The following is a 27,801-nucleotide window of genomic DNA, read 5'->3' as shown; positions in this document are numbered from 1 at the left end:
CCATGTCACTCAGGTCAAGTCATCAGGGATGACCCAGCCTACAGGTTGGCAGACCCAACAGGTGATGGCTGAGCACTTAGGCTGAGTGGGTTGCATTTGACTCTCTTGACAACACGAACAGGAAGCTCTCCAAGGGGAGAAAATGGACTGAAATCAGCAGAACTGAATCCATTCGGAGAGGTGAGAGGCTTGTGGCCAGACGGCGGGGAGAGCAGAGAAGTGAACTTAGTCCGACTGAAGTCTTGGAGTTAAGTACTCCTGGCTTGGCTCCAACACACTAATCGTGACCTTGCCTCACCCCTCCCGCCTCCCCCAACACAGCCAGCTGGCTACTTATGAAGAAGATTCCAATGGATTCTGTCAGACAAATACAGGCTTGGGGCAAACTGACTGATTTAGGAGTCACTGGAGTCCATATTGACTACATGACGGCTTGACTGTCTAGTCGAGAGCAATATACCATCCGAAGCGTTACACTGAATAGATGACCTATGACGTAGTAAGAGTTACAGTTGTTGATATACGACATGGCAGCTTAACGACAAAAGTGCTTTTGCTTATCTCGGAAAGTTCCGTCAGGGTACACGACAGCCAAGACAAACAACAGAGCAGCTGGCACAGAGAGGAAGTGAGAAAGCGACTCACGCCAGCTTCATCTCCTTCCTGTGGGCTGAGAAAATAGCCTGGCCGAAAAACACTTGTGACAAATGTTGCACAAGGGTTGGTAAGGGAAATGAATGTGAGGGCTTGTCTGTTCGTACGATAACTTTGCAATGAAACACAGTTGGATGGAATGGTATGTTGTGGATGGTACGAGGAAGTAACTGGTCCATTTATTCCTGACTGGTGTTCAGAGTGGTCTTTGAGTAGTCCTGCTATACCAGAGCACAACAAGAAAACAAGAATGACTTCAGAGTACACAAAACTTTAGCATTGCTACAAAAACTCCTCCAAGATGATCCTGCCTAGTTACGTCTCTGCAGGTATATAGGTTCAGTAGGATTCCAGAGTTTAATCGTGTGCTTCAGGTTTGTCTGGTGATGCTAAACAGGCCCTGGCAAACAGTGAGGTTGATTCACGTGCTCTCTGGTCCTGTCATCTCCAGACCTGGCGTCCAACACTGGGCAGCCTCAGAGCCAAAACTGAACCTCGCCCTAAAACACTGGGAACTAAGTAGTCCATCTCCTCTGTTGATTTCCATTTTTGAATTCCTTTATTCCCTACTTTCCTGCTATTAAATTCCAAATCCAACCTAACGTGGGCCTCTTTTTCTACTCCCCAAACTCTTTTCTTACTGTCCTTCATAATGCCCCCCCCCCCGATAGTTACTCATTCTTCTCCCCCTCGTTTCTCCCAGTGAATCATCCCCCTCTTCCATGACTAAGACTGGAGGACTCTGGTCACCATTTTGTCTTGATGCCAGTCCACTCCTTCCCCAACACACACACAGAATATACCACACACCATCTGCTCCCCGAGGCCAAGAGATTGTTGAAAAGAGGAACTCATCCTCTCCGTTTAGGGTGTAACTGACTGGTTTCGTCTACGGTGTACCAATATGGTGGTTGTCATGAGACACAGTCCGGGTGTTGTTCCTAGCAACAGGCGTCTACACGTCAGCGGATGTCTGCTGTAACGGGTGGTCACAGTGAACCTAGTCTGGAATCACAACCCACTGATACTAGAAGCACACACAGCAGCAAACACCCTCACAGACTCCAGACCTGGGGGTTGACCAACACAGTCTCCGCATCGCAATGAATACAGGAATGAGACGGTTTTCGAGGCTTAGTGTCAAGGCAAGGTGTCATTCGTACGACTGCCTTTCGCGACCCCGGTCCGGCAACCGTTGATGTCCCTGGCTCAGACAGCCAGGGGAGAGGGGGGGGGGGGGGGGGGGGAGTCACACGGGTCAGGGAGAAATCACACATTCCACAATGTCTCTCTGCACATCCTCGTCAGGGGGGCATGAATCTCCCGCTCACGCAGGGCAGCGAATCAAAGATCCCGTTAGTGGAATTTCAGCAACTTGCGCAATCCTGGGCCAGACGTCTGCCGTCAGACAGCATGTGATATCAGGAGGAACAGAAATACTCAGGAAAAGAACCAAAGCCTCCAGACGTTTGGCTGGTGCAGACAGCCAGTTTCACTTTGGTGTCTGACTGGGAGAAAAGTACCTGTTTCAGCACTTTGGTAGTGAGGCCTCGGGGATTATATCCGCAATAAAAAAATTAAAAGGCCAGTTTAGCACAAATGCATGGATCGACAGAATCCCAGCGTTCCTGTAGGTGGAAGACTGGGCTGGGTCACAGTGAGGGATGGCTATATGGGGATCACTCCTACGTGAAGAAACCCTGCATGGAACCATGAGTTCATCTGGATGAGGTTGGTTGGTCTGTGTGGTTTAGCCAGACCAGACAAACAACGCCCCAATACTTCGGCAACTCTGACCCGAGTTGAACATTGGATTCCTGTGTTTCAACACCCATTGGCACTTTTCTTGATGGATGACTATGTTTAGCCAGTGTTCTGCACCTCTCTTTCACCAACCGTCTCTGGAGGGGATCCCTCACTGAATTGCTCCTTCCAAGATTTCTTCCATTTTGTCTCTCAACTTAGATTTTCCTGGGAGTTTTTCCTTGTCTTCCTTGAGAGTTTAGGTTGGTTGAGGGGCAGTTCTATGGCCGTATGTGAAGCCCTCTGTGACATTGCTTGTAAAAAGGGCTCTACAAATATATTTGATACTTAATAAGCAAGCGAGTGAGGGGGAGAATAAGAGAGAAAACATATTTGCACCAACTGTCAGTGTCAGCCTCATCCTGTGTTCCTTTGTGATGGCACAACCCTAAAAAGTCTCTCAGTTCCCTTTGAGCAAGTTGAGCATTTCCAGGTGGACTTAAAAACGGAATGTTACACAGAAGGTCGTGAGGAACGAAAGAGGAAGTCTTTATTGTCCTCCCAACTGAATGTCCTTGTTTTATGGGATAATAATAGAAAATGTAACCCTTTATCTTCACGACACCAACACATTTCAACGTTCAACAGCCAGCTGGCTTGTTGACACCCCTTGACCTCGTCGAGAGAGTTGACAGGGGACCTGGGTCAGAAGGCTTCTGTATCTCTGTCTGTTGACTTCAGTAGTGTCCAGCTGTGGACTGAGCCAACGGATGAAGATCCATCACAGCTAAACGCCTGGGTCTGGCTCCTGTCTGGCACACAGAACACCAGCCAGCGCATCTGAAAGCCTTCATCTGTGCACCGAGCCACAAAAGCCGTCCCAGAGCCTACTACAGGGCCAGTTTCCCAGAGCAGCCCACGCAAACCAGAAACATGAACAGTCAGAGAACTTCAGCATGTCGCTTGAGCCAAAAAGACCGGTCAACTATCATGGGGTAGAGGGGGTGGGTTTAGCATAAGTCTCTGAATAACTGTTTATCTAATACCGCACAGATGGCAAATATTTCTAAGTGGCGCACGTCGCCTCAGCTGCTAACGGCGGGTGGGGGTCGGTCACCTCAGCATGCCAGCTGGCTGCGGGAGACTGCCTCTCGGAGGAAGTAGTGGCGATGGGTGAGTGCTCAGCATCTCAGTCCTCTTTCTGAGGGGAATGTCCTGAGTGTGTGAACTGGGCTATGGAGGACGAACAGAATACAGGGAACAACAAGGGTTGAGAGCAAAAGAGGGGGAGAGGAACATTTCTGACGGAGGAGAGGAGGAAGTGACCACACATGGAACATGTCTGGTGAGTCACAGGATTTTACCAGATTGCAGATTTTTTTCTTCACACTTGGGCCCTCGTGATAAGTTTAAACACAAGATAAGCATGCTCGCTGACACACAGCCCCACCCCTAACCAGTGACCAAATCATATCCCCTTCCACCAAAAGCACAGAAAGATACTACTTAGTACGAAACCAACAACTGTGCATTACAGGAAAGCTAAGCAGAGGGAAACCGATCTGACAGACATGGGGCGTGTACACACACACACGTACAGACTGGGATGAGAAGGAAACACACACACACACATCAGTGGGGCTTCATTTCCTGTCTGGATGAAATCCATCTCTTCACCTCGATATGCTGGAGGTCAGACAGACTTCACAGCACACACACCTTGAAAGGTCACATGTTGGTCACCCAGTCCACGTCCCAAGCCCAGCAGGCTTTTACAGTCTATACGACTTCCTATGCGACATGTCACTGAGCACTGTTTATTGGGTGTGCTTTGTGAGTCAGCTGTTTTCCGCATGAAGTACTTGATCGCCGTTAGGCCACTGGGTTCAATTAGCTAGCTGGCACACCCTAGTGCCGTGTGCCACCCAGCAAATGAAATCCGATGTGATTTATAGCTCAGTGCAGAACAGTCAGGCCTGGAGAGGTGGTTAAAAGGCATGATGTCTCAGCTTCGTGCATCAGTGTAGACCCACGTTTGAGGGGCGAAACGCCTGAAAGGCTTACCAGGCGGAATAGAGTCGAGACAAGACGCAGCATCTATAGAAACAAGACTAAGGCTTTATTCCAGTAGACTTTGTTTTGGGAAAATGGTGGGATGAAATGATGTTTTGCACGACACATTTCTTCGTTTGAACACAGGGTATCACAGTGTGTGTGTGTGTGTGTGTGTGTGTGTGTGTGTGTGTGTGTGAGAGAGAGAGAAGCCCATGGTTCCGCTGGGGAGACAAAGCTCTCCCTGTTCCCAGCCTCTCAGCAGCCACTTCACACACAGCCCAAGGTAGCGGCGCTCTGTAGTCTATTATCCTATCAGACGACAAGGAGACCCTGCTCTTGAATGGCAACGCTGTGACTGAAAACTGAAGAGAAATCCTTCTCACACTCTCACACACACACTGTCGTCATCTGTCCGCTTCACAACAATCCCAGACAGCCTGGGAACATCAACAAGTCAGTGACGGAACCAAACCATGCCAGCGAGCGCACACACACACCTCTCCTTTCGATCAACAGATAAAGTGATGTTGGGCATTATAAGGGCCAGGACACCAGACAACAAGCACAGCAGGAAGCGCCCACACAGATAGCTCCTAGTCAGCAGAGGGGACACACCCTAAGCCACTAACTAACCATAGACCATGGATGCTAAACACTCCTGGCGCCAGGCTGCAGCTCACCACAGGCAGGCCCAGTCATCAGACATCATGACACACACACACAGCATCCTCCGCTTGGGAATGGGTGGCAGGGCAGGGGGATGGGCTTGGGGCTGGGTGGCAGGGCAGGGGGATGGGCTTGGGGCTGGGTGGCAGGGCAGGGGGATGGGCTTGGGGCTGGGTGGCAGGGCGGGGCAGGGGAGGGGGACGGGCTTGGGGCTGGGTGGCAGGGCGGGGCAGGGGAGGGGGACGGGCGAGGAGAATCACTGTCAGACCGCAAACAAATTTAACCAGCGAGGTATCGAAATTTTGCCAGCCGGAAATGTTGGTCCAAAATGGCATTTTCACTCAATGCCTTTTACAATGGCATGTTTGCATCCATTAGATTGTCCATTTTCATCTTAAGTGATTTAACCTAAATATTTCAAACAAGGGCGATCATGTCAGTGGTGATCATGTCAGTGGTGTGGAAATACTTTTCCACAGAAATGATGTTTCTGATAGGAACATCAAATGTGAAATCTGCAGTGCTGGTTCAGCAATCGGTACAGATTAAAAAGTGTATAATTGTACGGGAAAAAAATTAGAATAAAAGGGAATCAATATTTTGTAGGATGGGTAGGAGTGACATGGTGGTCAATCTATCCATAACACCAGATACAGGTGTACTAGAGTCAGTTGGTCGAGCGGTTAGGGAATCGGGCTGGTAATCCGAAGGTTGCTGGATCGATTCCCCGCCGTGCCAAATTACGTTGTATCCTTGGGCAAGGCACTTCACCCTACTTGCCTCGGGGGAATGTCCCTGTACTTACTGTAAGTCGCTCTGGATAAGAGCGTCTGCTACATGACTAAATGTAATGTAAATACACACACACACACACCACAGGGCTGTGGGCTGGGACTAGGGCCGAAGGCTAGGGTAAGGTTTTGTAAACAAAAGTATGCAGATAAGCAATTCCATTCTTGATTGACAAGACATTACCTCACCTCTGATGGCTCTTGCAGATGTTGCCGTGCTTACAGACAGGATGCATCTATTCTAACGCCATACAAGAAAAACTCATAGCTACTGGTACCGTACAGCAAATGAAAATAGATTGTGCAGAAAATAGTATTAACGCAACTAGATGAGTCATATTTGGCAGGGTGGGTTTGAATGTGGTTCGGTGTTAGGGGAAACGGCTCACTCAGAAAGCAACAGTGAGAGATTGGGTGTGCTCTCCTCAGTTCACACAACTGTGAGTCTCTCAGGTCCTCTCTCTCTCTTTCTTCATCTATCTCTCTCGAGTCATTATTGTCAGAGGGGGCCATGAGTGTTGCCAAGGAAACGCAGACGGTCCGTGGCGCGGTTGTGATATTATTCCGTCCGTGTACGGTTGTCCTCTCTCGCCAGACGAAACCTGAGATGGTGTTTGCTCTTTCCCTCCGCTCGCTGCTCTGTTTGGCTCTCTCTCCGTCCGTCGACCGTCTTCTCACGCTCTCCTCCCCCTCCTCTGTCCTCTCTGTCCATGCTCTCCAAGGCCCCTTCACTCTATCAATATGTGCGTTTGTTTATGGTGGGAGGAAAATATCTTTTGGAGACCTGTGACCTTCAGTTTATCTTCCAAGACATGTCAGACATTCTTTTCTTTGCTCAAATCCTTTTCTGAAAACTCAGGACCCAGACACGGGGAGGAGCTTCTCAGAAATAGAAGCGTATGAGAGGGTCCTGCTGACCGTTGACCTTATCGACACAAAGAAATCTCTCTTACCGCAGTGTATCAGTATGTACAAGATCAACCATGATAAAAATATATATATTTCCGTTAGGGGATGGATGAAGTACCATACTGTCGTTCTACCCATGTCTCTCTCTAGGATTGTAGTGTGGCTATAGTCTGGCCTCGGGTCCTTGTCCTCATCACAAGTCTACATGGTCAGGGTTAGTGCATTCCTCTGATCTGCAGCATGTCCCAGGTCCATTGATTGATCTGATCTGAGCTCTTAATGACTTCATTGGATGAAGGTCTAGATTGACCTTTTTCACATGGCAGGGAGGCCGCATGCCACAGAGCTACACTGGGAGCGAGTTAGTAGGGGTGAGACTAGTCATAGTGAGCGTGTGTGTATGTGTGTGTGCGAGAGAGAGGGAGAGTAAGACAGACGTCCATTCACCAGCCTATAAACGCACCACAGTGACTGGAGACAGATGCCCTACTCACAGATACCGAGAACAGAAGTGACAGTGTGAGGAAGTGAGTTTTTCAAGTTTAGCTGCCCTTCTGCAGCGTGCATGTCCTCGCCTGTGGTCCTGCACCGCTGTGACGTGTGCATGCGTGTCAGCGTGTGTGTGTGTGAGAAAGTGTACACGCGTTTATGCGAGTGTGTGCATAGGTGAGTGAGTGCATGTGTGTGTGTGTGAGCGTGTGTCCTGACCTGGGAGATGTGGTTGATGGAGGACTCCATGCGTCGGAGCTGCGAGGCCTGGATGTCCAGGAGCTGCAGCACGTTGTTGGCCAGAGCGTTGATCTGGTAGGCCACGCTGGCCAGGGACTGGGTGGTGTAGGCCTTGGTCTCCTCCAGGGCCTTCCTCTTGTCCTGGGCCTGGGGACACGGGGGAACAAGGGGTCAGGCCAACATGCTGGGGAACGGGACACAACACCAAACCTCCCCAGATTCGGTTTTATCGTCTGCTTTTTTGTCCTCGCCTTTGGTTTGTTGATGGGACTGTTCATTTAATTTGCATCTATCATCAATGCTCTACACGGCTCTACACAGTGTTCAGGTCACTTTGGATTAAAGTGAGTGTCTGCTTGGTGATTTAATGTCAACTTTACAAGGAGTCGGTCACATATGACATGTCATATGATATAACTAGGACATGACACGTATGATGTAACTAGGACATGACACATGATATTAGCAGTCTCAGTGCAAAGAACATGCCTTCATCAACACAGCCGTGAAGAAGCAGCTCAACACAAACACACCGGCGAGAATAAACACTCATGTCAATGCAGCCCAGCCCCAGATGACATGATAATAATCCGCTAGCGAAGGTTTCTCCGTCAGCGTGGAGGCGGAGCGAGCGGGGCGCGGTGCTCTCTCACGGCAGGGCACAACTCACAGCCGCCACGTTCCACCTGGGCTTTCGTTCCAACACAACCAGTCAGAAACACCAGGGTCTGAGCCCTCATCCACCTCTCCCCAGCAGACATAAAGAGGAGGGCAGAGGGTGGTAAAGGTGTGTGTGTGTGTGGGGGGGAGATAAGAGGACTAGTAACAGCCCAGAGAGACCTTGGAGGTGAGTATCGGTGTGACGTGGGGAAGGCAGAGTTTGAGGATGAGACGGCCATGTGCCGACACAAACACATTGTGATGGTGTGTGTGTGTGTGGGACCTTGTTATGGCTTCCCGCCACAAACGGGCTGTTCCCAGGCTGGGACTGAACGCTGCCTCTACTCGGAGCTGGGAGGAGGGACAGACTCACTGATGCTGTGCTTAGAGTCCAGCACCAGATGTGGAGCATGATAACAGCATCCAGGAATGAAGAGAGATTCCTCCAGAGAGAGGCCTCAGAGCAGAAGGCCATCTGTTGGAGAAGTCCGCGCACAAACACACAGACACATGCGCGTGCACACACACAGCTTTGCACTTTCTGTATTCTCAATCGTTTACAATTCCAGTTGCTGTTTTATAAGCCCTTTAGGACTGCTTGCGTTCTTAACAGAAATGCTGTTCTTTCACACACACACACACACACAACACCAGTTCAGTTCATACAGTACAAATCGCATTTAACCACACAAAAACACAACCCTGACATAACAAATGAATTGCCTCAAAAAAAAGGGGATGCAACACAGGGATTTGGCTTTCTGCAGATTAGTTCAGAATGAGATTTTCTGGGTAAAATGACCCCATCTGTGTCTGTGTTTGTACGAGGAAGTCAGATGGCCGAGCAGTTAGGGAATCGGACTATTAATGTGCATGGCCGGTTCGATTCCCGGCCGTGCTAAATTACGTTGTGTCCTTGGGCAAGGCACTTCAACGTACTTGCCTCGGGGGAATGTCCCTGTACTTACCGTAAGTCGCTGTGCATAAGAGTGTCTGCTAAATGACTAAATGTAAATGTGGTATGGGGTCAGTCAGAGGCATTGTGTTTGACATGACAGATGTGGCCTCGAATTGAATTGTAAGTTCCAAACTCTCCTTCACAGCTCTGCTCCAGTTGCCATCCTAGTCTTTCCTTTCTACCACAATGCAAAACTGTGCTAAATATACACAAAGTAATTTAAGAATGGCAGGTGTCACTTTTGTTACACCCGGTGTCCTGTATTTGTGAGTGTTCCGTCTTGGCCGACTGGCATCTTGTTAGGCCCTTCCTTTACCCTCGACAGAAGGGTTGTAACAAATCAGAAAAATTCAGCTTAATGGCCGACACTACACAGAGGTTTGAAATACTATTGACAGGGTGTAAGTGGCAGGACAGTGGAATGCACTGCTTTATCTGAAGGACATTCCTCAGTAAAAGAACCCAGTATTCGTTTGCTGAATTCAAAGGTAAACAACAGAACAAAGGTAGAGTGAGGGTGCTCTCCCTGAGACCGAGGTTCCCACAGAGCTGCAGCAGAAACTTCCGGCACAGAGCTCATATCTATGTGCTGAGTCATGCCTGTCGGCATTGGGAAAGAGAAAGGATAATCTCCACGGAACAGCTCAGCCGATATGCTGTACATTTACAATAATGTAGTTCAATAAACATGCAGGCAATCCTACGTCTGCCTACTTTAGGAAAGGTTAAGTCAATACAGTTGAAATAATTTAGACAAAAGCGTACCCAGATCAGACATCCAATACCTTTTTTGAAATGACCTGATAGGTTAAGGAACGCTAACTGCCGCGCTCACAGCGTCGAGTCAACATTACGAGACTGGTCTGGGCCTGGAGGTGAGGTAGCCTAGCCCATGCCGGAGCGGTTCCCTCCGGGAGGTGACACATCACTAGGAGGTGACGAGAGTCCGCCCGGATGACATCCTCCCACGTCTCCACCTCTCGCCAGTTCAGTCCCCACAGACGAACGGCTGGCGGGAGGAAGGGAGGAAGTGGGGGAGGTAGGAGGCGGCCCACGCCGGTCTGGGCAGGGCGTTGGGCCTGAACTGGCAGAGCTCGCGAGCGGCCTGGAGGCGGCAGGAAGGAAACGACCAGACTTCCTCCCTGAGGGGGAGAAACTGTGTTGCGGGGTCAGGGAAAGAAGCCCTCAGCCTGCTTCCAGAACGGCCTCCACCCTACGGCTTTGGTCTGGTACGGAGCCACACGGAAACAGGCTGAACAAGTTTTTGGGACTGGATACAAGTAGCGTAATGGGAATTAGGTCTGTTTTTCAAATGTGGTGTACCGTCTTTAAATCCGTTTCAGGACTGTGGGGCACGGAGGAGAAACTCCTGCTGTTCAGTGTTCACCACTTCGACGTGACAGTTTTGAAGTTGGCGAGCGACACGCAGCAGCTGAAATGACAGGGCTAGCGCTGCCGCGGCAGCCGACGTGACGACAAATATGTGACGGCAAGTCAGAACATCGCCCTCTGAAACAAGACGAGGCAGTGTTGTTCCTGCGCTGCTCATCTCCCTAGCCGACAGATGCAAAGGGATGAACTTCCTCACGCAGAGGAGGGGAAAAGTTGTCAAAAAAATGTTGGAGTGGAAAACACTTAAGAGCAGAATAATTTCAAAAGGTAAAAAGAAAACAACAATAAAGGCCCTACATACTGATAAGGGATCCTGTTTCAGTTCCAATGTCTTAACATTGGGAATAGATGGATGGATATTAGATCCATGATTTGGCCACTTGTTTTGCTCTCCTCCAGAGCTTCCAGTCAGATTCCTTGACATTCAAGTCCACCTCATCTGATGAACGTTGTCTTCTCCTGGAAGCCAACAGGCCTGACTGGGATCCTGCGAGGGCCTCTGAGTTTCAAAGACTGCTGAGGCGGGTAGATTGGAGCCGGTTTCAGATAAGCGATGAGCGAGGCAGTGCATGAGCAGAGCTGTGTGGGTTGGAACGATGTGGAAAGAGCGGTGTGAGATTGAGGAAGCGATACGGAGTCAAGGTCAGTGGAAGACAGATCAAGGCACCGCTGTATAGTAATGTGGACCACAGACAGCTTTTACTTTCTCCCGAACACTCAGTTCCCTTCTTTCCTAATATCCAGACAGAGCGCCATTAAACGACAACAGAAGACGACACCTTGATTTGACTGTCAGCCATGACACCCATTTAATTGGGTATTAGGCTCATCTGTAATCCAGAGACAATGGTTTACCCGTGCAAGTCTGTCTGTCTTGCAGCAGATTACATACCGATTGAGGAAGTGAACTAGAGGTGAATTAAAAATAGTATGATTAAGCTGTGCAAAAATAAACCTGAGTGTTGGTCTCGAGAGACTTGAGTCAAAGCAGCCAGAGAAATTCAGTATCTATTGCATCATATATGGGGAACCACACCCTGAGGGCAGAAGAGAAACTTGTAAGATTCGAATTCACCTCAGCAATAACTGCCAAACCAATTGAAGTTCGGTTGAATTCTTTAGACTTGAGAGTTCAACTCTGCAGGTCGCTGCCTTTTTTTAAACTCAGCAGAGGGATAAGTGCTTTTTTGAAATGTTCTCCTCCACTGGGGCCAACGGAAGCTAACTGAAAAGTCAAAGGTTGACCTGACCTTGAGGCTCTATCTGAGCACAATTAATATTTCCATCAGTAAGTCTGGAAAGTGACACAAAGGAGAACAGTCCACAAGGCAGACAGGCAGTCTGTCACTATGTGAATATGCTAATCATGTACAGTATGTTATTAACCACCATGAGCTTAACTCCAGCAGTTTTTGAATTAAGTTTAACTGCCAACACAGTACTAGATATAAGATCTCAAATTAACTGTATAGATACGTACTATAACTGTTCTTATAAAACATCCTCAGGTAAATCCATCTACATAACAGACCGTTGCCATGAAATTGCAGGGGAAACAAAAGATAATTGCTTTCATTTACCCCCTTCTTTGCGCACCCCTACTTTCTGAAGTCCTATATTCCTACCAAGTATCAAATCAGCCGAGAGTGGGCCAAACCAACACCAGCAGCAGCTAAAGGTAGGGTGACAGGTGCTGGCAAGGATGAATGAGCTCGGCTGGTGGTGCTTGAGCCGCTGGGCTTTCCACGCTGTGAGAATAACCAGGTCATTCAACAGAGAGTTAGAGAGAGAGGGAGATAGAGACAAGAGAGATGGATAGAAGAGAGAGTTAGAGAGAGAGGGAGATAGAGGCAAGAGAGATGGATAGAAGAGAGAGAGAGAGAGAGAGAGAGAGAGAGAGAGAGAGAGAGAGAGAGAGAGAGAGAGAGAGAGAGAGAGAGAGAGAGAGAGAGAGAGAGAGAGAGAGAGAGAGAGAGAGAGAGAGAGAGAGAGAGAGAGAGAGAGAAGAGAGAGAGAGAGAGAGAGAGAGAGAGAGAGAGAGAGAGAGAGAGAGAGAGAGAGAGAGAGAGAGAATGGAAGTTAGAGGGAGAGGGAGTGAGAGTAAAGAGAGAAGGGAAGGGGACTCGGTAATCCTGAGAGACAAAGCCGTGTGAAAACGCCACATTTATCACCTCCAGGCCCGCCCTGGCTCTCTTCCAGGGGGAACTCACATCACTCCTGCTGGGATGCAGCCCGAGCACAGAGGCTATACGATCAGGACAAAAGGAGTTCAACTCATACACGCCTCGAATCCTCACCGATGGTAACTGATGCCATTGTCAATGAGAAAGAGAGTGAGAGAGAGATATAGAGGTAGAGAGGTAGAGAGAGAGAAAGAGAGAGACCAACGCTCCCTCCAGCAGCGTCCAGGCTTTTACATGTGCCATACGTTTACTTTGTTAAGTCGAATGAACTTGGTTGAAAAATTGAGTTACGGAAGAGAAGCCACGCTGTCCTCAACTTCTAAACGTGCATCTGTTCCGCCTGCCAACATTGCCAGGTGGCCCAGAGAGAACGCGTCCTAGTGCCCTTGTCCACCACGACGGCCCCTGTCACAGAGGTTAGAAAAACATGGGGCCGCTGACTCGCATAGCTGAAAACACCAGCCAAAAATGGAAATGAGATTTCCGATGCTTTGCTGCCATTATGTTATTGAGCAGTCCGAGTGGGGCAAAGGATGTGAAAGGCTGCTGGCAACAGAACCTCCCTTAGGAGTCACTAAAAGAGACCACACGTAGTGTTGTCATAGCAGAACAACATCTTCAACAATGACGTGTTACTGGAACTGTCGTGTCGCTATTGTCTGAGCGGACACAGGGAGTTCTAGGGAGGGAATAGAAAGAAACATCTTTCGAGTTAGCAATGAGTAGGAGCGTTCCCCTGTCCTTCATGGTGAACAAACGAGCCTGCCAGCGAATACGCTTATTCTCAAATATCCTCTCGTCAACCCTCTCTTTCACATTCTGTCTGAAACCTACACTTGCACACACTCTTATTTTAACACACAGTGTGCAGCCCAACTTATGTAGTCAGTCGCAAATGGAGTCTGTGACCGTCATTGTAGACCCACTTGAACCGTGTTCTACTGAACAGTGTGTTGCATATGTGGGGTACAGACATGGCAACAGTCTGGATAAGGAAGGAAAAAGAGCAATAGTCACTTGCTAAAAAGTCAAGCTGAGACATGTTGCAGGGCACATGGTTTGGTCTATAGCTCACCTGTATGTGTATTTGTATGTAGTGTGTGTGTGTGTGTGTGTGTGTGTGTGTGTGTGCGTGTGCGTGTGCGTGTGCGTGTGCGTGTGCGTGTGTATACACACTGACACACAAATTGTGGTGCCTTTGACAGATGAAGTGAGGGCTGATGAGAGCTTGTTTTACCAACATGCAGCCCACTATGTTCACTTAGCAGTTAAATCGGGAAGACACAAAGTTATACCAAGAACAAAATTACAGGGAACCTTTGGGAGAATGGCTGGTGTAGACACACCCTCTCTAGCTGAAATGATGTCTTCTTCCTGTTCTACTTCCCCAAACTCTGTTTCCTGGTCTTGGCCTGTAGCTTACACATTCCTCTGATGTTCAACAAACATCTGGACTCCACTCAGAGAGAGGTGGCTATCTGCTGCTAGCTAGCTCTTCAAGGGTGCGCTCCTCAAACCAAAGAGGTTGCACTTGAATCCCACCGAATGACATGAAAAGTGGGACCGGTATAATGTTCATTTAATCCATATGCTAGGCTATACCGGATTTCAAGGCTCATATTGGAAATAGAATAGCTCATCAAAGAGTGAAATGCAATAGCCTATATTCGTGAGTAGTTTGTAATTGAGTTATGGATTCATATATAGGCCTATATGTAAGTTCAACAATTGCAATGGAAATATTCTATTCTACATGGGAACACTAAATATTGCCCTAATCGATACATATGGTCTGACGTCTAGTTCTTCTTCAACAGTCCTAGCAGTCTGTTTTAAAATACTATCAAAGGAATCAGAAATCGTATTTTGATTTAACTTGCTTTCCAAATTTGGAACTAACGAAAAATTGCTAACTATTGAACATTACAGTGCTGATGCCGATAGATCAAAGCTTAGTGCCTAACACTGACAGTTGGAGCAGCACAGTAGCTACAAAGCAACTCTTAGAAGCGACAAACAACAAATGGAACGTTAACTTTCAGACAAATCACTTGAGATTAATAGCTATTCTATATGTTTGATTCAGAGTTCACCATATTGCCGTCAAGTCAGGGAAGTTTTGTCTACTACATCAGACAAACCCTCTGTGTAAACGAACTATATCAGAACAGTGAACATAAGTCCGATGAATGGAGGCTGTATACGTCCAACATGCTCATTTAATAACAATAAAGAAATTACGATCTGAAAAAGTCGAGATTAAACGCGCCATTACTGTCGGGCAATCAATTTGGATCATTGACTTTAGGTTCTTATCCACATTTCCTGCCTGCTGCTTCCCATCAACGACAAAGGATTTTAAGATTGCTATCGTTGTTCATGTTTTGTAGTACTTACCTGAACATAATTGTTTTCACAGTAGTCTGCAACTCTGGTGAGATTCTGGTAACTCTCGACAAGGGCTCTTTTGCCGGCTGGAATTTCTTCCTCTAACAACATTTGTAGCTCTGCCATCTTACATCTCTCGGCATTGCTTATTTGCCTTCCCTTTGATTGAGACTACCAGCTCAGCGCCGAAAACTCCTTCGCCTGGTATTGTGGAATTCCTGCCTCGCTTTCACATTGTTGCAACCTATCACCCACCCAAACAGAATTGACAAGTGGTTTTGTATACACTTGCCGGCACGCCGGCACGCGGTGCACGGAGTTTCTCGTGCTACCTTGGTAACAAACGACAGTTGTGAAGCTCCGCTCACACCAACCATGCCTTGTCATCTGAAAAATAACAAACCAAGTCAACCTAAAAATACGTACAACAATACGTTGGTAACAGTGGCGCACACTGGGAGATGTAGTGTTATTTTGTATCGTTGCCTTGTGCTTTGACAAATATTTCTACATACTATAAATTAACTCGTACAAATTGTGTTACAATACAATGCTTTTTCATATCAAGCTTTTATCATGTTTTGTTTTAATGACTCGGCTTTAGGACGCTAAGAAAATAAATCAAAGGTTTACACTTCATCCCCAAACTGATTGTAAGATATTCAAACTACATTTCCAATGAGCTCCCTCTATGCGTGGTGAATTTTGGATCTTGTAGGAACTTCTGTTTTGCACGTAGGGTAAAAGCTGCTAAAGTGATCGCCTTTTTTACAATGGAAAACTACATTTCCCATAATGTATTTCGCCTTTCTCCTCTGCAATGTAGACTATGGCGTCTGGTGGCAAGTGTTAGAGAGGTCGCTTCTCACGTCAGGTAGATCATCAAATGGTGAGTTGCAAAGTATGTCATCCTCAGATCAACACTATACACTTTTTCGCTGTGCTGACAACTACTGCCAGCTGCATATTAAATGTTGGGTGTAATTAAGTACATGTACACAGCTATGGTGATCTAATCTCAGACGACACAATGTTTATCTGGTTGCTTATGCCCCTATCGGTTTATACTTAACACAGTTGAAAACTATCAAGACGTCATATTGTAGTCGTTCATCGTCTGCCTATTTGATATACGTAATTATTTTGTGTAGAACCAAGGTGGTAACATTCATTTAATCCACGGTTTCGTGAAAATATAATCCCCAGGTTTGAAGATCTCCATCACAATTCACATTCTGTGTCATAATGGAGTGTGTCAGTGTAAAGGATGACAGACCTTTGCACGAGCTGAGGTTTGACGCTGCTGTCAAAGTGATACAAAGTTTACCCCCCAACGGTGATGTTTGTCTTCTACATTATAGCTTATATATGTGTGCTTAAAGCAGTGCTCATAGTATTGACAGAACGAGTCCCAGAGGACATTGTTGCTATCTAGCTGTATCACTTGACTTATTAATTGTAATGTCCACCAGAATCGATTCAAATGCAGATATAAACTAGTGATCTACTGAACAGCATGGTTGGCCACTTACAACACGCTTACAAGCCTTAACCTAATTACCACACAAGCTAGTTTCGCAAAAGGAGATTTGCTCCACCAAAGCACAGAGCATACTGCATTCTCAAACAAAAAATCTATGCACGTGTCATGGAAAAAAGCAAGGTCGAATAATCAAATCTGAACATGTTTCCTTTTTAGGTTCCTTTCAACCCTCCAATGACATGATGCTCAAATTTTATAGTTATTACAAACAAGCCACAATAGGACCTTGCAAAATACCCCGTCCTGGGTTCTGGGACCCCGTGGGCAAAGCTAAATGGTAATGAAATCTATATTCCTACTGTCTTTTGTTGGTTCAGTTTATACAGTGTAATTGCATGCCAATCCTGCAAGGTCTCAGTCTGGGGTCGATCTGGGACAAGTGGAAGGATTTACCCTTTGTCTATGTAATGGTCAATCCTTCCATTTCTGCCAGTGTTTGAAGTTGATCTCTGGACTTGTTGTGCTCGGGAGAACAGATATGACATTTCACCTTTTGCCCACTAAGGGGGGTGGATGACATTGCTTCTGGTTCTACAGCCATTGTAGATCTCTGAACAGCTTGATAGACTGAGGATAGATAGGAATGGCATCAAAGCTCTGCTATCTGTTGATGGTTTAGATTAGGCGGATCACTACTTTTCTGAATCTACATGGCAATGTCGCCGCTCACTTCTTAACTATGTGGATCTGGGTCACAAGTGGATAGGGTTGATAACAAATTAAACAGTGACCTAAATCAAAATGGGCCGATGGCTGCTGTCGAATAGTTTAGTATGTATCCAAACAAAAACCCAAAGTGCAAAAACAGATAGTGTTTCAAAAAGCTTCAAGATAATCTCATATTTCGACAGTGGTTGACCTTGCTTGCAGTGTATAAGCCCTTGTTATCTCTCTGTAGGGATGCATGGAATTCTCTTGAAGAGATGAGCAAGGAAGAAGCAATGAAAGGTTATGTTGGTGAAATGAAACTTGTAAGTATTCCACCACAAACCAGGAATGACAGTGGTAGAGGCCACATCTCCCCTAACCTTACCCCCCCCCCCCCCCCCCCACAGACACACCCTGTACATCACTGTAAATTAATACACACGGTATATATCCATACTTGCGCATGTTTGTGTCATTATCGACAATTAGCCGATGCAGTAGGATAATGTATTTGCAAAGTTCCAGGGTTCTTTGTGTCTGTCCCCAGATTCTGGAGGGCATGCCCATCACGGATGAGGTGGAGCAGCTCCTGCAGGTAATGGGTCCGTTCTACGAGCTGGTGGACGAGAAGAAAAAGATCAGTCAGGTGTCAGACCTGACCACAGGTACAGTCACCAACCTGCCTCGTTTGCGTTGCCGACACAAGCTGTGCAACATTTTTCACATGTTGAACGAGCATGACTAATTCATTGACCTCTATTGCCATTTCACCTCTGTTTTATGCATAGCCCGTTTGACAAAGTTTGCTAGACAACTTGAAGGCAAGTGCGTAGTAGTCACCCTCAATGTAATTATCTACTAGTAATGTCTTGTGTTGTAGTTCAGTACAAATAACAGCTCCTGCCCCCTTTGAATTTAGGTGTATCACCTGATCCAGCTGTAGAGAGAGTTGAAACCCTGTCTTTATGTGTTGTGAAATCCCAAACCCTCACAAAAATGCGCTTTATGTTAATGTAGTTAATGTCTTAAATAGCACGGTTGGATTGTGCTATAGCATATTCATACATGGCACTTTTCAAATGAACTACTACCATCACTCAAGTATGGATTTAATGGCTGAGGATGGCCTCACAGTGTGTGTTTTGTTTCCGTCTCAGGATTTGGGACGACGTTAGGTTCCAAGCCCTCTAAGAGCGTCACAATGAGCATCATCAGAACCATGGAGATGAACGGTACTTTGGAGACCCGACCAGCCAGGCTAGCTCCTCCAAACCATAACAACATCTTGGAGATTGAGCAAAAGGCAGAGGAAATACAGGAAGACGAAGATGATATCGATGAAGAGGATGAAGAGGAAGACGTTAAGATAAGGGATTCGAAACAAGGTATGACAGTCACACATATGAACATCCCCAACATCACAGTGTTAGTAAATGCATTATAGAAAACAAGCAAGGAAGTGACCCTCAAATGTCCGGAAAATGTGTTTCAGACCAGAAAACAGCAGTCTGCCAGCTAAAGAAGAAGGGCTCTGCCAAGAAACCCAGAGTGCCTGGGTCTAACGGTAAGGTGGGGAACGGACTGGCCCACCAGACCAATGGCACCCACTCCTCCAAGTCTGCGCTGAACAGCGACGACTCTGAGGAGGGCCTCATCAGCGCCTCCCTGCTCCCTGAACTGCAGGTTAACGGGCACCACACAGGTGAGGAACACCAACTTTTCTGAAACAGTATTTGCCCTTTGCTTGGATCCTCATCCCCCTACCGAGATAAATGACCATTTTGAATCATGTTCATGTACATGATTCAAAATGGATCCTGAAGGGAGTCTGCGGAGATTAGGACTTTGCCCACAGTGGCTTGGCGTTCTCGGGTATCCTTAGACATGTGATCCGATAAGCTGCTCAGCTTTATTCTCAGAGCCATGCCAACTCAGCGTTTCCCTTGGAACGGCCATAGAATCCTGTTACTTAAGGTGAAATATACGTCAAAACTGGTTCACAAAGTTTTGTTTCATGAATCGTGGCTCTCTTGAATGGTTCTCTTCCTACGGAAAAGACTGTGTCCATTTAGTATCCTGTACACTTTTTGTCAAAGTGGCTATGGAAAAGGAAAAAGTTTTGTGAATGTGCGTTTGTCGTCTCAGTGATACATTTAGTATTTGATCATTTAGCCTTTGAATGCATTGATGTATGTGTCACTGTCCGTGCCCGTAGATCCATGTGAAGATGTGTCTGGTCCCCATCACCTGGCGAGTGACTCCGACAGTGAGGTGTACTGTGACTCAATGGACCAGTTTGGTCTAGAAGAGGTAACACACAAACACACACGAGAACACTTCTCTGTTTGTAACTGACGTGTGACTGTGTATGTGTGTAGCATTTAAACTGTATGCTCTTCCAATGATTTGCTCCCAGGGCTCAGACGAGCAGATGAACTGCTCTCTGGATCTGGATGAGGGGGAGGGGGAGAGCCACAGCCCTCTGTCCTCTCAGGAGGAGCCCCAGGCAGGGCTTGGGGCCCCCGGGGAGGAGCAGGACCTCCCAGAGGGCATGCAGTGTGGAGGAGAGGAACCGCAGACGGGTGGAGCTGCTTCTCAGAGACAGAGACAAAGCACAGAGAGGCCTGATGGCTCCCTAGTCAGGAGAAGCAGGGGTGAGGAAAGCCTGCTGTCTAAAATGTGCACCGTGTCTTGCTACTATTACTGTCTCAAGTTTTTTTCCAGAGATCCAGTGTTTTGTGTATAGAGTATCATGCATCTCATCTGTGGTTTGAATGGCTCGTGTAGATTGATTTCCTATTCTAAACGTGTGTTTACATCTCTGCTTACATTCGGTTTATCAGGTTCCAGGTCGTCAAGCCAAAGTCCTGGGGCCCAGGGGCCCACACAGGGCAGTGGAGGGGACGGGGGCCGCTGGGGGGCCGCTGGGCCTCCTGGGGTAAGCCTGAATGAGCAGATAGTGGTGGCTCTGGCCAGACTTCAGGAGGACATGCAGAGTGTTCTAGAGAGACTGCACACTCTAGAGGCTCTCACCGCCTCCCAGGTCAGTGTTTTGGGTAAATGTAGTCTTTTTTTATCGTTTTTTTTTATATTAATCATTAGTTAACACAGTAAAGTATGTTTGGTGTGAGTTTTCCACATGTATTTGTTTTATTGATAACTGAAGCAGTGTTCACTCATAATTCATCTGGGTTTATCTCATAAAAGTTTGATCTGTTCCCTAGGCAAGGTCATTGGATTTATCTCCCAATTATACATCAACCCCAGCAAAAAAGAGCAGCAAGGTACTAGAGAATGGCACACTAATCTGACCAAAACAAGATACAGTATCTATTTTGTTACAATGCATTTATAAAAACAAGCTGTATTGTTTCAAAGTCTTGTTTCAAATACATGTAGATTTGAGCTAAATCACATAGGATTGGGAGTATATCATTGTGCAGTTAAAAACCCTTAATCATTCTCTATTGCCAGGTTCTTTAATGAAATCTCTTGTTTCTCAGAAACCTTCCTGGTGGCCTTTCGATGTGTCTCCAAGCACAGTGGCCTTCGCAGTGTTATGGCCATTTGTGGTGCAGTGGCTTATACGTGTATACTTTCAACGTAGAAGGAGGTAATGATTACCATAACACAGTACAAAACATTAACAGTACATTAAATATCAACATGATGAAAGTGTTGTCACCAATATAATAACAAACATTTTGAACATTCTGAAATCACCCACAGACGAATCAACTGATAAGTCTACAGGCCGAAACAGACAAGGGCGGAGGGATAGGAGATCTCTCTCTGTGTCTTTGATAGCCCCCTTCCGCTCCACCGTTCAGCTCAGTAACTCCAGCTTTTGCACTATGAAGATGGCACTAGGAGGAGTAAGTGAGAGAATGCTTTTGGCACTAGAAAGTGAAATCAAAGAAAAATGTGAATGTATTGGATTGCATCTTACATAATCATCCAGGCTTTTAGAGACGATACTAGTACCGTACCACGTTAGTCATTTCTTGGTTTGTGGGTGGATGTTTCGGAAAGGGAGATTTGTCCATTGGAATGTGGCAGTGTTTATTTGTTGCTGTCATTCACGTCTCCTTGTCTTTTATGTCCGTTGGTAAGATCTGACATCACTGGAACTCTCTGCATCTGTACTGTAAGAGGCCGAAGGGAGTTTCCTACCATGTCCTGCAAATGCTTGCAACTGAGAAACCCTAACCATATCCATATACTTGCTTTAGCAATGCTGCTGAGATATTGTACAAACTGTAGTATACAGTGAAATGTAATGGTATAATGTGTGAGAGATGTTAGTTTATTCTTAAAAAAACATTTTGATTTTTCGATAAAGTTGGTTGTCATATAAAAACTTGATAATGATATGAAGACATTGAAGGCGAGTTTTTATTACGTTTGAGAAGGTTAGTTTGTTTTCTTCTGTTCGACTGAACTAAACGTCAAAAAAGGTTCACCAATATTTCATATCTGGATACATGTTTATTCTGGAGTTTGGAATTTTAACAGTTTGTAATACTTTTTCAGAACAGTGATTGCTCTAGAACAGATGGTAGGTCTGTGTGGGATGTGGTTCAGGGACAGGTCGGTTTGAGTTGCAGTTTGGTTCAGATCCGAGTAAAACACCAGACTTTACTTTACAGACACAAATCCAATGCAACCAAAAGGATGAAAAATTACCATTTGGATTGTTGTCACTTATTGCCATTATTTGGTATTCTTATCTGTTCAAATATATTTTTTTAATGTTTAAAAGTAGCAATGTCATTCAGTTTGTGCAAAATGACTCTGAATCTGCATATTTTGTCTGACTGAAATCATAATATCTTCCTTGTTTGTGTTTTTTATTAATTGTATAATAATTATATCTGTACAGTAATGAGATGTTAATTATAACTAAAATGCAATATTTTTATTGCATTATCCTATATTAATGTAGTATATTACTAAATAAGGAAATTAAGATATGTAACAAAGTTTGCATCGGCAATAGCACTGAATCTTTACAGAGCCTTTCATTTGTTTAAATAGATTCACCTTTTTACTCAAATCAAAGCTATACAATTATTTGCCTATGGGTGGACAGCTCTTTGCATGTAATTCAAGCCGCAAATAAAGTTTTCATTAATGGTTTCAGGTGTAAATTCCCATGTATTATAGACATTTATCAGAGGTTGTTTATATTGTTTGAATAGGATGGCCTACAGCTAAACAGCCCAGATATACCAAATGTAAATTGATAGTTTTCCACCTCTCCGCTTTGCTATCCTCATATGAACATTATATACTGCCCTCACCTGCTCCATCATCCAGAACACAAAAACTCAAGTATGTGTAATGAATTCTTCCATAACACATGTAAAACCCTTTTTTATTCGTAGATTTTTATCACAGAACATAAAAAATCACACACGCAAACAGAATTTTCTACAGTTTAACCAGACAACGGCAGTGTTACCACATTGATTTGGGCACAGACAAAAGTGCATAAAAGCAGTGAGGCATGGGCAGCACACCAATTGGACAATTCACACACACAAATTATAATTATATATTATATTTATATATAATGATTTATTTAATATAAAAACAAATCACTAAAATATAGGTAGTGGATGAGTTTTCAAGACTTGCATCTATTAAGATAAGGTTTGTGTGTTTGAACCTACCAACTGAACCCAGAGACGGCTAGGTGCTGTGCGTTGTTCCTTGCGTCAAAGTATGACGTGTCCGTTTCATTGTCCGGTTGGGGAATGAAGGGCATGGCCTGGTCTTGGAGGTTGTCCCAGTCCAAGCCCATAAACAGAGCGTGGTCCTTCAGTCCTGGTGGACAATCGTAAAACAAAGCCCATTTCAAAACATATCTCAGGTCAACTGAGCGTGACAACCATTTGTTTACAACCGTGCCTGGTATGGGCACAGTTCACAATGACACAGAATCATAGCACAGTTCATACTGAAACACCGGGCCTCACCTTTGAGGCCTGCACGTTTGTTTTGGTCCATGGTCAAGAGAATCTCGATGGCGTTCCTGGAATTGGGAGACAGCTCCTCCTCTCCGTCGGGCCACGGGATGTCTAAGACGGTCAAAGGGTTTGAATAAGTGTGACGTGACAAACCAAAGTTCAATTCATATATCACGAGACGCAGACATAAGCACACCTCTGTTGAGGATATTCTGGAAGACCAGCTGAGGTGTTTCGTCGTTGAAGGGGGGAACGCCGGTGAGGAACTCAAACAGACACACGCCCAGAGCCCACCAGTCCACCATGAAGTCTGAGGAGGACATGAACACTTACTCACTGGCTCCATTCAGTCCCATAACCGACATGCATCTCAGTCACAGATTCTAACTGGGTCAAATCGGATGTAGTTCATGTATTCATATTCGTAGTTCATGATGTAGTGTGAAACTCTCCATAATGCCATATTTAACTTGAAAGGGGCTCTCAAGCATCACAATCATGGGTGATCTTACCATGCGGTATTCCCAATAGCAACTCTGGGGCCAGGTAGTCTGGAGTTCCAAGAATTGGTACGCCTTCAGCAGGTACCACGCCTCTCCTGACACTCTTAGGAGTCCTGAAGGGAGTGTGGGAAGGCGTCATCGCCTGTGGGGTCTGAGGATTCAAAAAATACAAATCATTACTGGATCAGGTACAGTGGCATCAATAGTGATGCTAGTGAACATGAAATGAGTGCATTCACTCACTTTACTTTGGCATGTAATGGAGGTTGACACGTCTTACATTTTGATCTAAAGCGACTTAAACAGTGAATCTAGGAATCTCAACCAAGGAAATGGTCAATCCCGCCAGTTTTCCAGCATGTACCTGGTAGATGGAGCTATTGGAGCTGGGCCTCTTCTGTACTGGTGTTACAGCGGCAGGAAAGCTGTGGTGGGAGGCCGAGGTGGACATATCCATGGCCTCCACAGACCCCAGGCTGAGACGAGAGTTCCAGGAAACGTTGGACCGGTTGATGGAGCTGCAGTAGCTTCGGAACGCAACAACATTCCTGGGCTTGAGGAACGAGGAAGACTTTGCCGCGCTGCCCGGTAGCTGGTCGACTCGGTCGAGGAAGGAGCGCTTGGATTGTCCGGTCTGGAAAAGACAGTCTCCGGGTCTTGGCGTTCCAACTCTGGAGAGAATGGGCGTCTCGGGCATTTGGGCCAGAGCTGCGATGTTGTTCTCTAGTTCTTCAGATGATGTTGAACGCAGGTCTTTGGCACACTGGCGAGGCTGCTGCGTGTCAGGGCAGCTGCTGATGAGAGACATTTCATGATGAGACCCATCAGAATCATGGCTCAAGTTATGCTGTTGATGGTCAACCAATGAGGTTGTGACGTTCGCGTTGGTCACTTCCCTGGTATCCTCATCTTCCCCAGGCTCCTCCAACTCACAAAGGAGGTTTTTCTCCACAACAACAGAGCTCGGACTTTTGGCTGCCTGTCCTTTAACCATCCCACATGCCTGACTCCCGGACCTTCCTTCTTTTAGTTGAACTGTAGAAAACAAGCCAGTCAAACCAGTGCGGAACTTCAAATCTTCCTCCAGGATCTCGTAGCACCTCTTGTATTCTGCATCCTTCTTCTTCGCATGAGCCCCCATTTGTTCTGGGCTTTTTTCAACCTCCTCAAAACCCCTTTTCACAGACAGACTTCCCGTTGGTTGTTTCCCTGCGAGACAATGGCTGTCAGCCCCACATACGTTGGCACTTGTCGGTTGATAGAGTTCAGTCTTCTGGGAAAGGGCAGGGGGCTTCGCATCGATGAACTGCAGCTTCTTTCCCGCCATAGTGTCAGTTTTGATTTTGTTGGACAGGTCTCCGGTGATGGAAAACGAGCGTCCTTTGTCGGTCTTGGCATTCAGGTCACGGCTGTCCATCGATGCGAGGGTAGAGAGACGCCGCATTTCAGAGGTCTCCTTTCCTCCTGAGGAGGTGGTAGTTGCTCTGTTCCCATTCTGACTGTAAAGATGTGCGAGGTTCTCCTTCTCCTAGAGAACCAATCACAATTTGTTTTTATCACCTGTAATGTATTTATGCATAAATTAAGTAGGAGAGGATCAAATTTACTGACGGTATCAGCTATTAAGAAGACCAATCATTTGCATTGACAAATCTCCATTGGCCGACAAATCTCAGCTGCCTTGTGTACATTGGCAATAAAGTAATCTCTCTACTCTTGTATTAGTCTCTAACCTGTTCAAATTCCCATAGAGGGCTGACACCATTCTCTTCAGCAGTGGGGGAAGGGAACAAGCATGACTGGCTGCTGCCAGCGCTCTCAAACCTCCTCCTGCTCTTCAGCAGTCTGGGGGTCAGGCTCCTGGACAGGACGGACGGGCTGAACACACCACTGTTGTGCCCTGGATACAAATACACACACACACACAACGGTTCAAGTGGACAGTGGTCAGAGAGATGTCATAGTATTTTATAAATGCTACAGGGGGATGGGGAAAGAAATCCACACACCAACAAACTAGATATGAATTATCAAAAGGATCTAGAAGCTTTTCACCATGTCAATAATCCGGTCTACAGGAAACATGTTTTCAGTAATGTAACTTGGACCTAACCAGTCTCTCGTCTTTTCTGACAAATAAAAACCTGAACCACAAGGTTAGTTTCTGTCAAGGTAGACTCGTTGGTCGGGATCATAAGATAGTGACTTACCTAAATTCCGCATGGGGCCTACAGGGGAATATAAATGATCTTTCTTCTTCCTCATCATGGGCGAGCAAAAAGAGCTATTCCGAAGTTCCATTTTCTCACAGGACACGGGACTGAACACCGACTCACTGCTGCAATGCTTGCCCTCCACCACAGGTGTATTCTGATATTAACAAAATACACTAAAAGTCATTAAGAGGCTTACTCTGGCAGCAAGAATCAAATATCTCAGATATACACGTCTGGCTTTAAGCAAGTTTACTCACAAATCCAAGGGAGCTTATCAAAGATAAGACTTGGCCAGGGGTGCGGAAATAATCTTCCTTCTGCTTTATCAGTGAAGGGGTTGTCAGGATATCAACCAGGTTTATTTCTGGGGAAATAATAAGATAACAGACAACATTTCACAGAGAAAAAAATCAACACTGACCTTTTAGTGAATTTGAGACAGGTTAGGGGTCATTTAATTATAATACCTCTTTCAAGTTTGACTTTGGAAAGGCCGAAATCTGTTAGTTTGATGTGGCCTTCATTAGATACAAGCATATTGTCTGGCTTCAGATCCCTAGATGGGTAAACAGATTGCAAGATTGATATTAACAATGTGAAACACAGAGAACGTCTCCACACAATAGCATTGAAACGTTGCAGCACCTGTGGATTATTCCATGACGGTGAAGGTAGTCTAAAGCCAGCGCCACCTCTGAGACGTATTTCACAGACATGTCCTCATCAAAATATCCATAAACATGGAGAAGAGATTTCACATCGCCTCCAATGAGGTATTCCATTACCTGTGGGTGAATATGAATTGGTGCGTTAAAACGAATGTCATAATATTGTTATTTATTACGATTACACGGCCCTATAGTCTGAAATGTTTCGCTGTCATGGATTCACACACCAGATACACTTTGGTCGCTGTCTGAAGGGAGTAGAACAAGTGAACGACAAAAGGACTTTTGCTGAGTGCCAATGCATTTCTCTCCGCTTTCATCTGATTAGTCATATTTTTGTCGACCATGTCTGCTTTCTTCATCACCTGAAAGAAAACAAAACATTTAGTTCAATGCATTTTAGTTGCCACGGTAGACCACTCTCCATGCAGCTAGCTAGCGCGAGCTACAGACATCACTAACGTTCGTTGCAATCAAACACTATGACTTGATGAATTACGTAGTTTACCTTAATTGCATATAATCTTGGATTGCATTTCTTTCTTGCGAGATAAACCTTTCCAAAAGCACCGCGGCTAATAGGTTTCAAAACAACGAAGTCTTCAATTGACGGAGGTTTTGGAACTTCGAACAAAGTTCCATCTGTGCAAGAAGCGGGAGCACCAGGTGTTTCACTGGAGTCCATTCTGCTTGTTAAAATTCTGTCTGTTGTGGATTAAAAAATTATATGACTGTCTATAGTATACATGTATGCATAATATTTAATCGACCCACAGAAAACTATTCATTTACGTGAGACAAAAACTATGTGGTTGTATCTCTAATCGCTATGCTTTACTGGCACTACACGAATGCACGGTTTGTTTTGAAAATTTGAAATCCGCTCCTTCGGTTTGTGGGGTCCTACGTCGTATATGTTTCGTCACGAGATTGGTTTTGCAACAACAGGTGCGTTCGATTTCATGCAGCGCCGGCGTCGCCTGCAGCCCGTCTGACTTGAAGCACCAATGGCATTCTCAGCTTCAAGGCAGCCGTCTGTCGGCGCCGCCGGTGCTGCATGAAGTCGAATACACCTATTAATTCGAATAGTCCAATTTTAGGTAAATATGATTTTGAATAACAA

The 27,801-nt window shown here is 45.9% G+C and overlaps 3 protein-coding genes across 10 annotated transcripts in view; 1 reads left to right on the top strand and 2 right to left on the bottom strand.

Moving 5' to 3' along the window:
* Nucleotides 1-15,375, bottom strand: part of abi1a (abl-interactor 1a) — a 32,493-nt gene extending 17,118 nt beyond the window's left edge. For 3 of the 7 annotated variants that reach the window (XM_047024244.1, XM_047024242.1, XM_047024245.1), the window contains exons 1-2: nt 15,138-15,375; nt 7,527-7,694 (exon numbers count right to left, since the gene is read on the bottom strand). In XM_047024244.1, the coding sequence (XP_046880200.1) occupies nt 7,527-7,694; nt 15,138-15,254 (285 nt within the window). In that variant the 5' untranslated portion in view covers nt 15,255-15,375. The remainder of the gene's footprint in view (nt 1-7,526; nt 7,695-15,137) is intronic. The other 4 variants (XM_047024241.1, XM_047024247.1, XM_047024243.1 and 1 more) reach the window with 3 other exon arrangements.
* Nucleotides 15,376-15,915: 540 nt separating this feature from the next.
* Nucleotides 15,916-21,690, top strand: acbd5a (acyl-CoA binding domain containing 5a). Of its 2 annotated transcripts, none has more exons than XM_047023904.1 (13): nt 15,916-16,017; nt 16,335-16,464; nt 16,828-16,948; nt 17,570-17,642; nt 17,867-17,984; nt 18,477-18,704; nt 18,812-19,021; nt 19,535-19,629; nt 19,736-19,973; nt 20,163-20,362; nt 20,544-20,603; nt 20,823-20,932; nt 21,049-21,690. In XM_047023904.1, the coding sequence occupies exons 2-13, from the start codon at nt 16,374-16,376 to the stop codon at nt 21,059-21,061; spliced, it is 1,557 nt and encodes a 518-aa protein (XP_046879860.1). In that variant the 5' UTR covers nt 15,916-16,017; nt 16,335-16,373; the 3' UTR covers nt 21,062-21,690. The 2 variants fall into 2 exon arrangements, with proteins under 2 accessions (XP_046879860.1, XP_046879861.1); XM_047023905.1 differs by having other exon boundaries at nt 15,927-16,029.
* A 606-nt stretch (nt 21,691-22,296) lies between these two features.
* Nucleotides 22,297-27,571, bottom strand: mastl (microtubule associated serine/threonine kinase-like). The gene is made up of 12 exons (XM_047023903.1): nt 27,187-27,571; nt 26,906-27,043; nt 26,656-26,795; nt 26,478-26,566; nt 26,268-26,374; nt 26,005-26,164; nt 25,528-25,694; nt 24,159-25,322; nt 23,804-23,945; nt 23,488-23,601; nt 23,301-23,402; nt 22,297-23,148 (listed from the first exon to the last, which is right to left on the bottom strand). Exons 1-12 carry the CDS (start codon nt 27,361-27,363, stop codon nt 22,991-22,993), a joined length of 2,658 nt encoding a protein of 885 aa, XP_046879859.1. The 5' UTR covers nt 27,364-27,571; the 3' UTR covers nt 22,297-22,990.
* Nucleotides 27,572-27,801: the final 230 nt, after the last annotated feature.

The sequence above is a fragment of the Hypomesus transpacificus genome, chromosome 8 (genome assembly GCF_021917145.1).
Source record: "Hypomesus transpacificus isolate Combined female chromosome 8, fHypTra1, whole genome shotgun sequence".
NCBI classification, from domain to species: Eukaryota; Metazoa; Chordata; class Actinopteri; order Osmeriformes; family Osmeridae; genus Hypomesus; species Hypomesus transpacificus.
The sequence above is the reverse complement of the archived record's forward strand: the minus strand, read 5'-3'. Positions and strand labels throughout refer to the sequence as shown.

What these genes read in the sequence shown, in the direction of transcription:
- acbd5a (XM_047023904.1), top strand. Translation starts at nt 16,374, where the DNA reads ATGGAGTGTGTCAGTGTAAAGGATGACAGACCTTTGCACGAGCTGAGG. An exon ending in ACAAAGTTTACCCCCCAACG is followed by an intron (nt 16,465 to 16,827) that starts GTGATGTTTGTC and finishes TTTCCTTTTTAG; the next exon opens with GTTCCTTTCAACCCTCCAAT. An exon ending in GGTTAACGGGCACCACACAG is followed by an intron (nt 19,022 to 19,534) that starts GTGAGGAACACC and finishes CCGTGCCCGTAG; the next exon opens with ATCCATGTGAAGATGTGTCT.
- mastl (XM_047023903.1), bottom strand. Translation starts at nt 27,363, where the DNA reads ATGGACTCCAGTGAAACACCTGGTGCTCCCGCTTCTTGCACAGATGGA. An exon ending in CAAGATTATATGCAATTAAG is followed by an intron (nt 27,044 to 27,186) that starts GTAAACTACGTA and finishes GTTTTCTTTCAG; the next exon opens with GTGATGAAGAAAGCAGACAT. An exon ending in AGGCCCCATGCGGAATTTAG is followed by an intron (nt 25,695 to 26,004) that starts GTAAGTCACTAT and finishes ATTTGTATCCAG; the next exon opens with GGCACAACAGTGGTGTGTTC.